General features: G+C 44.3%; 2 protein-coding genes across 5 annotated transcripts in view; both read left to right on the top strand.

Moving 5' to 3' along the window:
* Positions 1-2,658, top strand: part of KCNIP1 (potassium voltage-gated channel interacting protein 1) — a 262,914-nt gene extending 260,256 nt beyond the window's left edge. For all 3 annotated transcript variants that reach the window (XM_072145907.1, XM_072145908.1, XM_072145906.1), the window contains 2 exons: positions 902-964; positions 2,206-2,658. In XM_072145907.1, the coding sequence (XP_072002008.1) occupies positions 902-964; positions 2,206-2,253 (111 nt within the window). In that variant the 3' untranslated portion in view covers positions 2,254-2,658. The remainder of the gene's footprint in view (positions 1-901; positions 965-2,205) is intronic.
* Positions 2,659-10,259: 7,601 nt separating this feature from the next.
* On the top strand, positions 10,260-13,888 carry LOC140128959 (securin-like). 2 transcript variants are annotated; one of them, XM_072150637.1, is made up of 6 exons: positions 10,260-10,377; positions 11,391-11,489; positions 12,109-12,233; positions 13,227-13,308; positions 13,508-13,660; positions 13,769-13,888. In XM_072150637.1, the coding sequence occupies exons 2-6, from the start codon at positions 11,417-11,419 to the stop codon at positions 13,837-13,839; spliced, it is 504 nt and encodes a 167-aa protein (XP_072006738.1). In that variant the 5' UTR covers positions 10,260-10,377; positions 11,391-11,416; the 3' UTR covers positions 13,840-13,888. The 2 variants fall into 2 exon arrangements, with proteins under 2 accessions (XP_072006738.1, XP_072006736.1); XM_072150635.1 differs by lacking the exon at positions 10,260-10,377 and adding an exon at positions 10,503-10,563.
* The last annotated feature ends 4,480 nt before the right edge of the window (positions 13,889-18,368 follow it).

The raw sequence follows: 18,368 nt of genomic DNA, 5'->3' as shown, positions 1-18,368 counted from the left end.
GATCCCGGTGTGTCAAGTTTACCGACGGACAGCACCGGGATCAAGATAAAGAGGAGTGGAGGTGAGTATTTCTATTTTTTTTTTGTTTTTTTTACTAGTTGATTTCCTATAAATAAAGTAAAACTATTCAATACCGGGATTTCTTGCTGTTCGATCCTGAGCATGTGATCAATGGTCCATCAATGAGAGGGAAGGCAGTGCATGCAAGGAGACAGAAGCAGGGAGATTCTCCTGTCATTCAGGAGTACGGCCACTATCATCCCTATTCAGTACAATTTGCTAGTCCTTTGCACATGAATGTTTGCTTGCCCAGGCGCAGGAGAGATGAGGGGTGAGAGCTCCTCACCCCTCCCCTCTCCATAGGAAGCCAAACCACCGCTGCCATAATACAGCAAAATAAAAGACATGTCCTACATTTTGTACAGATGTTTTCCAAGGTGTTAAATGGAAAACGGTGCCTCCTTTTGCTACCTTGAAATGCAGCCCCCTTAACAACAAGTATAACCTACAAGAAGTGGAGGTTCTATGGCTTTAAGTCTCCACACGTCTATAAGGTGGCCTTAATTAAAGGAGAACTCTTACTTTCTGACCCTACATTTTGCACGGCAGCCCCCTGTCTCGGTCACGGTGTGATGATACAGCGCGTCCTAACCGCACTGTGTCCAGGTGTCATAGACACCTATAAAGGCCGTGATCTGACCGCAAATTGAACGCCATATCACCTGCCTCCATGCTGTTGTGTGAATAGGGCCTAATTTAGGATTGTAGATTTAGAACCTGGCTGTATGGCTCACTTTTAATAAGGATATAGATCCACAGAGGGTTAAATAAATTATCTGGACTTTGCTTCACTTACTACTTACTACATGTTGCAATGTGAAAAGTGTAATTTTTTTTCCAGAAAATGGACAAAAATAAAGATGGAGTTGTAACCTTGGATGAATTTATTGATTCATGTCAAGAGGTAAGACATGATTTTTCTTGCTGTAATGTTGAATCTTTTTGGGGTTGCCCCACCTTTATATATTTCATCCTGCTGTTACGGTAGATCACATAATACATAAAAAGAAGAGCTAAGCCTGACTTCATATGACTGCTTTTGGTCTATACTAGAGATGAGCGAGCACTAAAATGCTCGGGTGCTCGTTATTCGAGACGAACTTTTCCAGATGCTCGAGTGCTCGTCTCGAATAACGAGCCCCATTGAAGTCAATGGGAGACTCGAGCATTTTTCAAAGGGACCATGGTTCGGGAATAAAATGTGTTATTTAATTGAAAAAGAATGTCTTCTGATAAGTTAGCAGATGTATGCAAACATCTGCAATCTATTCTTCACTGTTCCGCGCGTATATTATCTCCCGACAAGTTAGCAGATGTGAAGAACAGTGAAGAATAGAATAAAAACAGTGAACATAGGATCATTTAAGTGAAAAACACTGAAGAATAGATTACAGATGTTCGGCACATCTGCTTACTTGTCGGGAGAGGAGATACGCTGTCCTGGGATCCGCTCCTCTTCTTCCACTGAAGTCTCCCCGATGTCTCCCTGCTGCCCGATGTCTCCCTGCTGCGCGCGATGTCTCCCTGCTGCGCGCGATGTCTCCCTGCTGCGCGCGATGTCTCCCTGCTGCGCGCGATGTCTCCCTGCTGCGCCCGATGTGTCTCTGCTGCGCCCGATGTGTCTCTGCTGCGCCCGATGTCTCCCTGGTGCGCGATGTCTCCCCGTTCCGTGTGTATCTTCCGACAAGTAAGCAGATGTGCCGAACATCTGTAATCTATTCTTCACTGTGTTCTTCACTGTGTTTTTCACTTAAATGATCCTGTGTTCACTGTTTTTATTCTATTCTTCATTGTTCTTCACTGTGTTTGTTTAATTAAATGCTCGATCTCGAGCAGGGGAAATACTCGTCCGAGCAACGAGCCGTTTCGAGTACCTTAATACTCGAACGAGCATCAAGCTCGGACGAGTATACTCGCTCATCTCTAGTCTATACAATATGGACCGCTTAGCAGTTGTATATATTACGAAAACAAGTAGATATAGATATTGTTATAGGTGCCGTCTGTCCAATGTGGCTCCAGCCTTAGGGTGCAGAAAACCAATAAAGTGCGCTGCTTTATAGCCTAACATTTAGAAACATGGAGAATTTACCTTTTCCTTTAAAACACTAGGGTTTTCTTAACTGTTTGTTTTCTTTATTACAGGATGACAACATTATGAGGTCATTGCAACTATTTGAGAACGTTATGTAACAAAAGGAACACTGTTTGTTATGGAGAACAACCATAAAACCTAATTTCACCCTGTGAAACAATACAACAGCCACAACGTATTGTCCTGACATTTCAAACATTTTTCAATAAAGACGATCATTTTCAATGGATCCATAGAAACCACAACTTCCACATTTTCTTTCCCATTACATTGGACTTATTACCTGGGTGCATGTTTATTTGAATGCATATATTGGATTTATTTTTATTTTTTAGGTTATTTGTAGACATTCTATTGTTTCTTGTAAATGCTTCTGCTTTTCTAACCTGACATTGGTAGAATGAGTAAAAATCCCAAACTCTGTGATGTTAACCTTCTTTAGACATTTACTGAGATTGGAAGAGATAAGATTAATAAAATTTTATATATGTTTAAAGAACTAACTACAGTTATATTTCTTCCCCTCTTTTACATCAATTTCATCACATTTAATGGTTTTGGTTCTTTCACCCGTTTAATGATATTTGCCATCAGATGAAAAAAAAAAATAGAATATGCATGAAAAATTAGCTTTTAAACAGAAAGCTCTACATCACGGGTCAAACACAAGGTCAGTCTGCAGTGCAGTATAACTGCCACCAGTCAGTCCGCAGTGTAGTATAATTGACACCAGTCAGTCCGCAGTGTAGTATAACTGCCACCAGTCAGTCCGCAGTGTAGTATTACTGCCACGTCAGTCTGCAGTGTAGTATAACTGCCACCAGTCAGTCCGCAGTGTAGTATTACTGCCACCAGTCAGTCTTCAGTGTAGTATAACTGCCACCAGTCAGTCCGCAGTGTAGTATAACTGCCACCAGTCAGTCCGCAGTGTAGTATTACTGCCACCAGTCAGTCCGCAGTGTAGTATTACTGCCACCAGTCAGTCCACAGTGTAGTATTACTGCCACCAGTCAGTCCACAGTGTAGTATAACTGCCGCCAGTCAGTCCGCAGTGTAGAATAACTGCCGCCAGTCAGCCCGCTGTGTAGAACTGCCGCCAGTCAGTCCACAGTGTAGTATAACTGCCGCCAGTCAGTCCGCAGTGTAGAATAACTGCCGCCAGTCAGCCCGCTGTGTAGAACTGCCGCCAGTCAGTCCACAGTGTAGTATAACTGCCACCAGCCCTCTCCGCATTCACTAACCTCAAATAATCCCCCTATCCAAGCCTCGGCCAGGTCCCATTGGGTGGGACATGTGCAATGTCTACTAACTTTCCTTCAGTTGCCACATATGTGTCTCAATCCCTAATAAGCCCTAATATGCTTATCAACTACAATTCCTGGCTGATCAAATGGACGATGCATAGAACAGGGGACGGCGCAACAATATCAGGGTCCAGGGTCTGCCTGAATCTACTCCTGTGCTACATAATGTGTTACACCAGGTGTTCAATTCAGTGCTGGAGGTTTCTGCTGGTAACCCCCTGGAACTTGATGAGGTACATTGCTCTCTATGGGCTCATCCCCACCAGCGCAGGACCAACCCAAGGATGTTATTTGTAGGGTCCACAGAGCCTCTAACATTGCAGGTTGGATGGAATGCCTCATAAGTGCCGGGGTGTAGAACCTATAAGCCCCCGGGTCTTCACCAGATCCCCCTGCAAAGTGGGACGAATTTTGCTGCCAGGGGCCTGCAGCCCAGAGTCGGAGCCAGGAACGGATTGATCACAAACACTAGGTCTGAGAGACACTATGGCACGGAGCAGGCAGAGGGCTGTAGCACTGGGTAGAGACCCAATACTCGAGCACTGACAACTTGCACAGGAAACACTCAGGAGGAAGTGGCAGGATAGGGCTGCAGTGCAGAGCACCAGCCACCAGAGGGAGTTCAGTGAACAATCTGCATATTTGCCACCAGAGGAAGTCACAATGCAGAATCATGACAGCAAGCAATGTGCATACTTGCCACCAGTAGGAGACAGAATCATGACACCCAGGCAGCTGGCGACATTCAGTACCAGAGGTCCAGACTGTAACTGCTCCCCGACCTCTCACACCTCACCTTACTTAAGCGGAAGGAATTAAAGCCAGTACTAGACGAACTGAGATACCAAGATATTCCCTACTCTTGGGGCTTCCCCTTGAGTACAGGTGTGGCACTTGGATCAAAAATATGTGGTGCGACACCCTGGGGACATACCCTCACTAGCTGCCGCTCTCAATGTGAAGGGAGGAATCTTAAGGTTACAGTTTTGTGTGCACAAAATATACAACCTTTCTTCATGTTATCAGTACACTGTCTACAATTACTGTGAAATTACTCTACTCTAAAGATGGCATCTGAGACTGCACCCAAAGATGGTGTTGGCATCTGAGATAAGACTGGAATGTCCCCAGTTTGTGAATTTGTGCACTTCCTGGAATAAAGCAAAATTGCCTTTGCCTCTAACCAAGAGGGAATTATACTGTAATACCTTTATTATCTGTTGTAATCCTACTGCGTGAACTTTGTCTAAATCAATTTGGACAGGAGAAACAATTCATATAAAAAGGGTGTCTCCTCATAAGAAGACCTTAACACCAGCATACCGGCCCCCGATGTACATGAGTGGCCGACATTACGCACTCATAGCTCCGACATACTCACTCCACTCATTACCAGACATAGCTCCCAACCCACCCGGATTTGGAGGGACAGGCCCGGTTTTTCACCTCCGTCCCGCTGTCACGGGCAGCTGGGAGATTGTCCCGGATATTCCCTCCAGGTCCCAAACTTGCAGTAAAACATTAGGTAGGGAATCCTTTTGAGGGATGTGTGGGGTTAGCGCAGAGCAGGGACCACGTCATGTCTACACCTCCCAAGGCTTTCCCAGACACAAGGCTCTATTTAATTCAATTAAATAAATGTAACGCGTGCCGCCATTTTGTCCCTCTTTCCCTTCCAGAAATGTTGGGATGTATGCCCACACCTATGGGACCAGCTCAGCTATTCCGCAAACCCTTTGCAGACCTCAGAGACGCAGAGGCCGACATAGACCTGCTGATCACAGAGCACCTGCTGCTGTGGAAGATCATCCTCCAGGCTATTAGACTGCAGAAAGTGATTACTCTCCTTGACATCCTCTGGCTACCTGATATGCTTCAAGACATTGCTTCACAATCGAAAGTGGGAATAGGGTTATAGAGCAGGGTCCTCCTACCTACCCGCTTCCCTTTATCAGAGGTTTAGACTAGATATTGTTGTTAATTGTTAACTATGTTCTCGATCTATTCGCTGAATACTTGTTTAGAGATTCATATTGTATTTCAAACTTGGGGCCACATTTATCACTTGTTTTTTCTGTTGTTTTTGCGCCTTTTCGTTTAGGCGCACCGTTTTTGCACCATTTTTGCGATTAAACGTCAAATTAGCCGCGCAGCTAAAATAACCAGCTTTCCCTCATCTATCGTTCATTTCCAGATGTTTCGCTGCGCCTAATGATATTCATCACGTGCGACTTTTGCATTTAGGCGCAAAAACGGGCGCAAAAACACTCCAGCCCGAAGGTGGCGTTATCTGAGAAGAAAGCACTGAGCCCCTTTGCAGAAGAGCTCATTTCTGGCAGCAGAGCTCAGCCAGGCACTGGTACATCTAAGGGTACATTCACACAGCGGTATGCCCGCCGTGCAGGCATACCGCCATGTGCTGGAGAGGAGGAGGAGGTGACCCCTCCTCCCTCCATAGAGAATAGCGGCGCACGGCCGCACACACGCCAAAAGATAGAGCATGCTCTATCTTTTTGCGGTGTGCGGGCCGGATCGGTGCCACACATGTGTGGCACCGCATCTGCGCTGCGCCGCTATTGCCGTCTATGGGGACGTACATGCGGCCTCAAATTTGCGGCCGCATGTACGTCCCCGCAGACGGCCATGTGAATGTGCCCTAATAGATACATTACAGACAGGAGCTGCAGACTCTATTTACAGTTCATCACCTTCTATTTACAAAATATTCTGCAAAACCTGAGCTCACAGCAAGAGCAAGAGAAGTTTGCACAAGTTTGCAGAAGCTTGCAGAAGTTTGCAGATACTACAAACAAGTGTCCCCCATGTAATTCTTCACAGTGTCTGAGGGGGATATTGTGCAGAATTACAGGGGTGCAGCAGGAGACCAGCACTGGGGGATCCCCTCCAGGAGAAGCCACTGCTGAGGAGGTCACTGGGTGCAGGGTGTCACACACCTGGGTGCTGCTGTGAGTGTTATCTTCATTCTGGGCTGTGGGAGAAGCAGAGAGGAGCTTGTAGCAGGATCACATGTAAGTGCCTGAATCTAACATTGCGCCTAAACTGTGTTAAAGTAAAGTGATTAATAAGAGGCAGAAAATATACTTATCACAGATGGTTGTAGCTTGTGATAATTCTGGCAAAACAGTGCACCCAAATTTAGGCGCAACTACTACACTTAGGCGCACAAAAGTGATAAATGTGGCCCTTAGTCCGCTCTTTAGTCAGACCGTTCCCCTCGGGGTTTCCGTGGTCAGCAGGACTGTTCACATTTTCTTTTGTAAGTTTACCCCAATATACTCTATATTGCCCCATACTCCCATTCACTCTTCCCGCTCTCCCCCTCCCTTCTTCTCCCCCAGGGGCATTATTGCTGTTTGTGCTGTGTCTTGTTAACACCCTTATTTTTTTTTGGCATCAAATACCCCCAGTGTGTCTGCAGTCCTTGTCCCCCTAAGGGCACTGACACACGGGACTTTTTGGCTGCGTTTGTGTTTGCAAAATCAGACCAAAACGCACCCATGGGGGACGGCCGCAGCCCGATCCTGCGATCGGGACCAAGCCGCCAGTGTTTTGCATTAAAGTAATGGGTGTGTTTTGGTCTGCGTTTGCAAACATAGCCAAAACGTCCTGTGTGACAGCGCCCTCAGTGTTCTGTCAGTGTCAATCTTCTTTCTTACAATGCGATTTCTACCTCATCTGATCTCTCCCACCTTGCTTGTCCTCTATCTCTCTCTTACTGATACTAGCACGATTTACTCCTGGATACACTTAGGGTAGGTGTCATTGGACTGAGGGTGCGTTCACACGTTGCAGTTAAAACTGCATCGCAATCAGCTTTGAGGTGGTTTTAGGTGCAGTTTTGTCAATTTAACAGGTGAAAGACATGAACTGAATGAGTGAATGACATTTGTGGAACAGGTTTCCCCTTCAAAATCAAATAAACCCGTTCAGTTCGGGTGCGTTCACACGTTGCAGTTAAAACTGCATCGCAATCAGCTTTGAGGTGGTTTTAGGTGCAGTTTTGTCAATTGAACAGGTGAAAGACATGAACTGAACGAGTGAATTTGATTTTGAAGGAGAAACCTGCTCCACAAATGTGATGCAGCTGATTGTGATGCAGTTGTAACTGCAACATGTGAACGCACCCTTCATGTCTTTCACCTATTCAATTGACAAAACTTCACCTAAAACCACCTCAAAGCTGATTGCAACGCAGTTTTAACTGCAACGTGTGAACGCACCCTAAACGTTCCACAAAAACGGTCACAAATACTATACATGTATAAACAGCGAGTTTACATTCTCTTTCTCCAGGAAACTCATTTTAAATCTTCTAATGTAATACAGATGTGAGATTGCAATTATCCCAATTGTATACATAACAGTAAGCCATATGCTCGCTCCAGAGGGGTCTCGGTGGCGCTACACAGGTCACTTGCACTGACCGCGGCATTTAACGGGTTAAACACCCGCGATCGGAGCCCACTCTGGCGGCGGGTGTTATACTGGGGGTGCCGGCTATTAGTCACAGCTGGCAACCATTGTATCCTGATGCCGGTTCGGCTCAGATCTCAGATGAACCGGCATCAGCTCTGCGTCCAATATATTGGATGCAGTGCGCTAAGGGGTTGAAAACGCATTTGTTTGTGGCCTGAGCTTTGAAATGCATGTGATTACATGAACAAACAGTAGGGAGAACAAGATCGCTGCGATTTTACTAAGGGTGGTGGCACACATGGGGGCAGATTTATCAAGCAGTCTGAAAGTCAGAATATTTCCAGTTGCCCATGGCAACCAATCACAGCTCAGCTTTCATTTCACCAGTGCTCATGAATATTTTAAAGAGGAGCTGTGATTGGTTGCCATGGGCAATTGGAAATATTCTGACTTTCAGACTGCTTGATAAATCTGCCCCATGGTGTTTTGAACCCTTTTTTGGGCTGTTTTTAAGCAGTCCGTTAAAAAAACGCATGTGTTTTGAAAACGCATTCGGTGTTTTACGAAAATACATCCCTGTTTTTTGTTTTTGTCCGTTTTTTCCCCAATTATGATAAGTATGATAATTGGAAAAAACAGACAAAAAATGGAAAAAACACATGCGTTTTTAAAAAAACGGATGCTTAAAACGGCCTAAAGGACATAAGGACTGCTTAAAAACGGGTTCATAGCGCCACGTGTGCCACCACCCTCATTCCAAGAGACACATCTACATGCAATTACGCACATCAAATCCGCAAATGCAAGCAAACATTTAGGGCGCGTTCACACGTTGCGTTTTGGCTGCGTTTTCATTGAGTTTGAAACGCATATACAACAGCTGATGTGAGGTAATTTGCCTAATTACATTACCGTTTACGTTTGTAAACGCAAAGTTAACGCATGCATTAACAAAGCGCATGCGTTAACGCTTTGTTAACACATATGTTAACACATGCGTTAACATCGCGTTTACGATGCATTTTGTAAATGGAAACGTTAACAGTGATGTAATTAGGCAAATCACCTCTCCTCAGCTGTTGTATATGCGTTTTAAACGCAATGAAAACGCAGGTCAAAACGCGTTCACACGTTGCGTTTTGGTCGCGTTTCCTTGCGTTTTAAAACGCATTACAACAGCTGAGGAGAGATGATTTGCCTAATTACATTACTATTTACATGTGTTAACGCTATGTTTTATAAACGCAAACGTTAACAGGAATGTAATTAGGCAAATCACCTCATTTCAGCTGTTGTTATGCGTTTTAAAACGCAACGAAACCGCAACCAAAGCGCAACGTGTGAACGCGCCCTGAGCCTTCGGGTGAAGAAACACATGGCATTTTTGGGCCGTTTTTGGGCCGTTTTTACTAAGTGCGTTTTCAGATCGTTAAAAACACATGCGTTAAAAAACACATCTGTTTTTTAAAAACGCATGCGTTTTTGTCCGGTTTTCATTGCGCAATTTCGGAAAAACTGATGCGTTTAACGCACGCGTTTTTAACGATCTGAAAACGCACTTAGGGCGCGTTCACACGTTGCGTTTTGGTCGCGTTTTCATTGTGTTTGAAACGCATATACAACAGCTGATGAGAGGTGATTTGCCTAATTACATTACCGTTTACGTTTGTAAACGCAATGTTAACGCATGCATTAACAAAACGCTTGCGTTAACGCATTGTTAACGCATGCGTTAACATCGCGTTTACGATGCGTTTTGTAAACGCATGCGTTAACAGTGATGTAATTAGTCAAATCACCTCTCCTCAGCTGTTGTATATGCGTTTCAGACGCAATGAAAACGCAGGTCAAAACGCAACGTGTGAACGCGCCCTTAGTAAAAACGGCCCAAAAACGGCCCAAAAACGCCATGGGGGACATTTACTTAATGTGTCGGTGTCTGCATTGGCTTTGTTACCGACCTGCTCTGGGAAAGAAGATACACATTTAATATTGTAGAGCTGTGCAGAGACATTTCTGGCGCCGAGACCATTTTCTGTCCCCGAGACCATTTTCTGTCCCTGGGACCAAAATCTGTCCCGAGCACCAGAAATGTGTCCAACAGTCTCTGCTAGACCAGTTTTCTTTTGGTCTACTTTCCGCCAGTTTACAGCGCCCAAAAAGGGCTGTGACACATATTAATTCTGTCTGAGTTTCCACTCCGCCAAAGCCACGCCCCTTTTCGGAGAAGAGTCGGAGCAGACGGAAAAAGTCATTTTTTCTGTCCCCGACAGCTAATAAATAGGTCTGAGAGCAGAACATGTGGTGAGAGCGCCACAAAACTGGCGGAAACGCCATAGTAAATGTCCCCCCATGTGTGTCTTCACCCTTCCAGTGATGAATCCAGGTGGAGGCAATTGATGTAACGAGCGGCTTAGTATAAAGGACCCAGAGCCGGTCACTTCCTCAGTACATTCTCCTGCTGAGTGAAGTGGTTGCTGGGTAAGTATGGAGAGGTTGTGTGGACAGATATGTGTAGCTCTTGTGAATTATTTTTGGTGGAATTATGAGGGATTTTTTCCCCTGGAAATGATGTAATCTGTATCACTATAGGGTTTCTCTCTCCAGATTTGCTTGGTGAGTAAAGCCTCAGGCACATGAGTGTGAGCTTTCTGGGCTGTAATCTGGGTGAGTGTTCCTCACCTCTCCATAGAAAGCTGAGTGGTTGTTCCTGTATTTTGGTAGAATATAGGACATGTCTATATTTTGCATAGTGACCCCCGGCTTGGCCAAGGTGTGGTGAGACCCCATTTCCTCCCCACATTGTCTCCAGGTGCCATAGACCTCTGTGGGGGCCATGATACAGCTGTGTTGTGCATGATGCCCTATAGTTCAGTATATAGTGCCCTGACTCTTCACTAGTATCTGGAATATCTTTGAAGTTTTGGTAGCTTCAGCTACATCTCCATAGCTTTAGCTCTGCCAAAGGTGCCTTGTATTGGGGTTTTTCTGATAAATTGTACCTTTCCTTGTGCAGGAACCAGTTGGCTTGGAATTTTTTTAAAAAACCACAATATGCCACAAGTGCCATTTGTGAAGTAAAATTGTATTAAAATGCTAAGGTCACAGAGGTGCTTGGGCTGTGGTCACATGTTCTGCCAGTGTTGCAGTTATATTGTGATGCTTGTGCGCAGTGGGCGGGCCTTGGCCCAATCACATGGTTTTATTTTTCCAGGGAAATGTGTGCCCTCTTGTAGAGTTTACATGTAAGACATCAGAATGTGAGACTGGCCTTCTGGCACTTGAGCCCCTCTAGGCTCTGGGGTAAGATGACCAGACAACAAATGGGCATGTTACAGGAGTCTACATCAGTATCTCATGGCAGATGTCCTTTAAATAGTTTTGCCATTCACTTAATAACACTTGAATGGTTTGGACTGAATTTTTGCCAGTATTGAATTGTGGTTAAGGCATTATGTATGAATCTTTTATTACTTGATAACCTTAAATCCTAGTTTTTAAGGACTTTGAGCTGAGTATAATGGATGTTCTTCTGCAACTGGAAAAGGAAAATGGAGATGTCTATTCCCACTCCAAGCCCAACCCAGGCTCATGTAAGTTAATTGTGTAATGGCCCAAACTAGGGAGCTGTTTATTTCATACTGATTGAGTGATATATTCTCCCAATGATCTGACTCGTGGTGATGGCTATAGAATACACTACTGGTTTTGTCTTAAAAGATTGTGGCAGCACCCCAAGTGCTCTGCCTTCATGTCTTTGTTTTGGCATTAATGGGGAGGGGCTTGTGGTCACATGCTCTGCTAGTGTTGGTGGCACACGTGACGTTTTGGGCGGTTTTTAAGCAGTCCGTTAAACGTATGAATTTTTTTGAAAGCTCATCCGTTCTTTTTTTTTTTTTTTTTTTTTTTGATAATTGGTAAAACCGGAAAAAAAATCTGCCCAAAAATGGGTTCAAAATGCCTTGTGTGCCACCGGGCTAAGGCTGAAATAGATGGTGCTCATTCTTGATTGCTGGAAATCAATCAGGACTGGGACAAGACAATCTGGTGGTTGAATTGCATTTCAGAACCCAATACAAACATCACATGTGATTGTCCCCTAAATCTTGCTTTGGGTGACCCCCCATCTAACTATAATTAAAAAAAAAAAGCAAAGTCAAGATACTCAAGTTTTTGTAATATAGAAGTTGTATTGGTCTTTGTTCTTTCCAGTTACTCGACTTTCTAAAGCTCTGAATGTGAAGTCTGACGGTTTTAATACAGCGAAGCTGCTGCCACACAGGAAAGCCCTAGGAAATGTGAACCAACACGTGCAAGCCAGGCACTGCCCAACAAAGGTGGGTGAGGTTACACGTGGCCTCTGATTACAAATGCAATGCTAGAGCATGGGACGGGCCACTGGTTGATTGCATGTGTGTGTTTCCAGTGAGTGCCCCTGTTGAATAAAGCTGAGCAAAATTATGCCCTTTAATCTGTTTAAGGATGTGGACACATGTTGCAATGGAACTGGGAGAGCCTTGTGCCAAGGGCATCTGTTTCAGAGGAAACTCTTGCAATTGGCACAAGATCCCCTCTATTCTAGTTACATTGTAAGCAAAATGTTTGTCTGCACCCTGTGGCTATAGTCTCACGTGGCGCTTGTGTTGCATTTGGTAATGCAAATGTCACATGTGAGCACTGCCTCAGGGTCCCAAATTACTCCTCTCTAATAAAATTGCCATAATTAATTAGAAATGTCTTATTGTCCACTTGGCTTATTGTTGCTATTCATAACTGGGGTATGAGGACTTTATACATGCTTTGAGATTACCTTGTTGGATTGGAGTTGAGCAGTGGTGGCCAAATTCCCACATTGTGGAACATGCAGTACAACTCAACCCACTGATTCAATTACAAATCATGTCTGAGATGTTTGAGCACTACACAAGCTTTTTTTTTTTTTTTTGTGCACCTTTACTACAACTGAGGGCGCATTCACACAATGCGTTGCATCACATTTTTGGATGCATTCTAAAGGCTTCAGCTTTGATAACATGCTAAGGTTACATTAAGTTTCCACTGCATCTGCTAAAATGCAATGTAACCGAAGCATGTGATCAAAGCTGAAGCCTTTAGAATGCATCAAAAAGACATAAAAAAGTGACACCATGCATCATGTGAAAGAGCCCTCAAATGCTGCAGGGTGTCTAGGCCCCAATCACAGATGCATTTACACCGACACGCTTGTTGTTGGAACAAGTGCCATGTGTTTTACATGCAGATAATGAAGTTGGCTAAAATGCAAGTGTTTAATAATTTACTGCAGAACTTTTGTGTTCCTTCAAACCTAGGTACAGCAAAAGGGCCAGGTACATCTAAAGGCTAAGAAGACTTATCCAGATATCGAGACCTTCATCCCATACAATCCTCTTGGTATGTGCATGTCTTCACGTTGCAGGTCATGTTCTGTATTACTAACATGGTCACATACTGGAACAGGCCATGGGCTTCATGTACTCTTGGCTTCAAAGGGGTTTCAATAGACTTTGATATTATTGGCCTATTGTAAGGATGGAATCTATGGACCACATGTATAGGGCATTGGCAACTCAACAATGTTCTCTCTGAATAGATTTTGAGACCTTTGAGGTCCCTGAAGACCACCGGCTCAGTGACCGCTGCCTTGCTGGGGTCTCGCTGTATATGTCTCTGGTTGATGCAGAACGATTTGAAGCTCTTACTAGTGAGATTCTTTCACCAATGGAATGTGATGTAATAAACTATGGTAAGTCTGTACTACTGTCCTCATGTATTAGAGAACATCTCTCGGGCCTAAATCTTGGCCAGACATCCTATGACTAAATTGCTCTAATGTCCTTAATTGTCTTTTCAGATCCATTTGAGACCTTCAGTCCTGTATTTGAAGACCTCACTATTGACTTGCCTGCTGCCTGTGACTTTTAGTGCCCTGTGATGTGAATATTTAATTTATTAAACATGTTTTTAACTTTAATGTCTTTCTGCTTTATTAAAAGGCCAGGGTTGTGTTACTGTAATTCAGTACACCCCTACATGGGGTCATTATTTGAGTTGTACAGTAGATGCTACCTAGATCACATTCCTAGACACAGCACCGTAGTATTTGGTTCTTATCAGAATGTGCTGGATCCTGTGCAGGTGTTCAATGTAGTTTATAACCGCTCCTAAGGGTGATGGCACACGTGGAGTTTTGGCCCGTTTTTAAGCAGTGCATCAAAAAACGCATCCGGATTTGACCAACTATCTTAATTCAAACTGGTCAAAAATGCATGTGTTTTGATGGGCTAGTTAAAAACGGGCCAAAAGCTCTCAAAACGCCACATGTGCCATCACACGTGGTAGACTGTCCTTACGAGCCTGTTTGTTACCTCTAGGGGATGGCACTTTTTTTTTTTTTTTTATGGCTTCAGGACATTCTAGTGAACTTTAGGGGGGGGGGGGGGGGATGTAAATGAGCCTGAGGTGCTTAGGCTCACATCACCAGAGCGCCTCATGGCTCTGATATACATTAATTATTCATTTAGATTATAAGTACAAGGTCACCTCTGTAAACATATTGCCATATTCATGCACATGACCATGTTTTGTATATACAGTTTTGTTTTTTTTTTTTTTTTTTTTTTTTTTTTTCCCATATGAGCACCATATCCGATACAGTGGGCTAGCAAATAATGGCTGGATGACAGAATGCATCTTCCACTTGTTCTGGATACTGCACATATATATGGCAGCAGACAGTGCACAACTGTATGCATACCTCCCAAGTATTCCGAATTTGCCAGGACAGTCCCGGTTTTTGGGCTCTGTCCTGTCGTCACAGGTGGCTGGGAGAATGCCCCAGGTTCCTCCTGCCTCCTCCACATTGTCCCCTCTCCTCCTGGCCCCCTACATTAGAGCTGCAGAGCATCGCAACCAGGAGGAGGTGGAATTAGCCCCTGCTACGTCCTCACATGATGTCTGCACGAGTCATGTGAGGTTGTAGCTCTGCCCCGCCCCCTTCACAAGTCAGTCAGAGCCCGGGAGAAGTGACTACAATGAAGAAACGAGATAAGGCAAGGCAAGTGTTTAATTCAATTCATTTGCCACATGCAAACATTTCTTCAATTGGATGTTATTAAAACTAAATGTTCCTGTGTGAAGATAATTTCTCAAAAATGCAGCCATGTTGTCCCTTAGAAATGAGAGCTTCCTTGGATACAACCACCCCACATTTTGGCGGCCAGGCATGCGCTATTAAGTCCTGTCTGACCGCTTGGCTTCAGCGTTCATTACCACAAGACATGGACTTGTTTCTTTGTGCAATCCCTCCACCATAGGTGGCCGTATCCAAGGACACAGTCTTGTTTCTAAGGGACAACATGACTACATTTATGAGAAATTATCATCAGTTTTTTTTTTTTTTTTTTTTTTTAGTGCGCTGTGTGAATAGCGCTGCACAATATCTTTAGCGGTAGGTAGGGTGTCTTAGGGCAAGCTAGGTGCATTTGTAGCCCCTATTTTTTGTGTGTGCCACCTGTGCGGCTTGTCCATGTGGCTTGGTGCGCATTTTTTTTTTTTTTGTTTTGTTTTTTTTTTTGTGTGCAGTGTCTCCGAAGACGTGCACCGTGTTGGAGGCATACAAGATGCTTACCCGACACTGAGTCAGCAAGTGGAGATGATATCACTCACCGTCACTCACCATCGGGCTTCCACTGACCACACGTGGTTAGCCCCCACATAATTATACCCCTCAGGTCCCCGACTTTGTGGGCCACCCTGGAATTAAATTTGCTAAAAACCCCACTTCCTTTATGCACAACCCCACAGGTGGACCCCTGTCACTGCAGCAGAGATGGAGAATTATTGGGGCATAATACTTCTTATGGGGATTGTAAAGAAGCCTGCAATCAGGGACCACAGACATTCTGTAGCACACCCCGATGTTCCGCATGGTGATGAGCAGGATGTTCTTTGAAGCCATCCATAAGTTTATGCACTACACTGACAACACACAGTGCCCTCCCAGATATGACCCCAGTTATTATTTAAGGTCAGACCCATATTAGATCATTTTAGTGCCAAGTTTGCCTAGGCATATACCCCCGCCAAACATGTGAGCATAGACCAGTCTCTAGTACAATTTAAAGGGAGACTTCAATTCAGCCAGTACCAGCCCAATAAGAGGGCAAGGTATGGCGTAAAGATGTATAAGCTGTGCGAAAGTAAATCAGGATATACCGACAAGCTCGGGGTATATGAAGGGAATGCTCCCCTTCCTGGATGTTACAGTGGCTTGCGGCACTTTAAGCAGAAATCAAAGAAGTCTCCCCAAGTCGCTGGTTGGGCAAAAATTTAAAAGGCACGATTGCAGGGCACTATGCAGCGACTCTATATTGTGTGTTAAGTACAAGGACAAGAGAGAGGTCCTTGTATTGACCACAATACATGGACATGCCACCACCCCTGTCCCAGTACAAGGTACCAGTGCAGAAACCCCAAAGCCGGACTGTATTTTAGATTATAACAATTACATGGGAGGGGTGGACTTGTCGGACCAGGTGCTTCAGCCATACAACACCATGCGGAAGAAGAGGGTGTGGTACAAGAAGCTGGTCGTAAGCGTCATGCAGATAGCACTATATAATGCTTATGTGCTACATCGATGTGCAGGCCAGAGGGGAACTTGGAACCTGGAATTTCAAGAGGTGGTAATAAAGTACTTTCTTTTTGGAGACCAGGAAGGGGGGAGTGCCAGCACTTCTGGAAGCAAGGCCACATCGCGCATTGTACCAGGGCGGCACGTTCCAGGAGAAGTTCCCCAAACTGCCAAGAAGGGAAGGACACAGAAGAGGTGCAGGGTGGGCATTCGGAAGGACACCATTCATCACTGTGAGACATGCCCAGAAAAAACAGGACTATATATGAAAGATTGCTTCCGAATTTATCATACATCCTTGGATTTTTAGATTACCATATTGTTACCCTGATGTACTAAGAACAGCTTATACATCATGTCACATGCCGCACCTTCCCTTCTAAGCCCTGCTATGTGCCCAGACTGTAGATTACTGCCCCATATGATGTATTGCTGTACCCGGGAAAACATGCATCATGATTTTTGGGGTGTTTATCTCAGTGGCAGGAGCTGGGCACAAGATGACATAATGGATATTTTTTACTATGCACCATTCTTTATGCATATTTTGGGGGTCTACCTGTTGGGTTAACTATACCCCTACATTAATTCATGGAGAGGTGTAGCTTACAAAATAAGGTCAGTGCTTAGGGGTTTCTACTGTACTGGTCCCTATTGGCATCTATCATAGTTTATACGGCTGAAAAAAGACACTTGTCCATCAAGTTCAACCAAGGAAGAGAAGGGATTGCATAAGGAAGGGATTTAGGGGAAACAATTCTAAATAATATAACATCAATGTTATTTAGGTGTAAAAAGGCATCCGAGACCCTTCTTGAAGCTCTCTGTGGTCCCTGCTGTGACCAGTGCATGAGGCAGGCAATTCGACAGATTGACAGTTCTCATAGTAAAAAAGCCCTGTCGCCTCTGGTGATTAAACCTTGTTTTTTCCAGACGGAGACAGTGCTCCCTCATCTTTTGATTTGATTTAATCTCAAACAACCCACCATCATATTTTTTGTAAGGACCATTCATATATTTATATAAATTAATCATGTTCCCTCATAGTCGTCTCTTTTCCAGACTAAATAAATCTAGTTGTTTTAATCTTCCTCCATAACTAAGACCCTCCATACCCCTTATCATTTTGTGGCTCTACGCTGAACCCTCTCTAGCTCCAGGGCATCCTTTTTACGGACCGGAGCCCAGAACTGGACAGCATATTCCAGGTGAGGCCAAACCAATGCCTTGTACAGTGGTAATATTACATCCCTATCACAAGAGTCCATACCACTTTTGATACATGACAAGATCCTACTAGCTTTAGAGGCAGCTAATTGACATTGCATGCTGTTATTCAATTTATGATCTACTAGTACCCCCAGGTCCTTCTCAACAAGGGACTCTCCCAGATTTACTCCCCCAAGGACATATTTTGCCTTTGGATTATTATCCCCCAGGTGCATAACCTTACATTTATCCACATTGAACCTCATTTGCCAGGTGGATGACCAAATATTCAGTTTGTCCAAGTCACCCTGCAGCCTATGAACATCCTCCATAGACTGTATTACACTACACAGCTTGGTGTCATCTGCAAAAATATACACTGTGCTATTAGTTCCTACCTCTATATCATTAATAAATATATTAAATAGTAGTAGGCCAAGCACAGGACCCTGGTGACCATACTGAGTAGGAATCATTGACCACAACTCTCTGGATACGATCCTTCAGCCAGTTCTCAATCCAATTGCAAATTATCTCTGCCAAACCAATACACCTTATTTTACCCATCAGGCGTCTATGAGGGACAGTGTCAAATGTCTTTGCAAAGTCC

Source organism: Engystomops pustulosus, chromosome 4, assembly GCF_040894005.1.
Source record: "Engystomops pustulosus chromosome 4, aEngPut4.maternal, whole genome shotgun sequence".
Lineage (NCBI taxonomy): Eukaryota > Metazoa > Chordata > Amphibia > Anura > Leptodactylidae > Engystomops > Engystomops pustulosus.
Note: the sequence above shows the minus strand (reverse complement) of the source record. Positions and strands in the feature narration are given on the sequence as shown.

Coding starts and splice junctions, on each gene's coding strand:
- LOC140128959 (XM_072150635.1), top strand. CDS start 10,533: ATGAGTGTGAGCTTTCTGGGCTGTAATCTGG. Junction 12,234..13,226: donor CCAGGCACTGCCCAACAAAG/GTGGGTGAGGTT, acceptor CTTCAAACCTAG/GTACAGCAAAAGGGCCAGGT. Junction 13,309..13,507: donor CATCCCATACAATCCTCTTG/GTATGTGCATGT, acceptor CTCTCTGAATAG/ATTTTGAGACCTTTGAGGTC.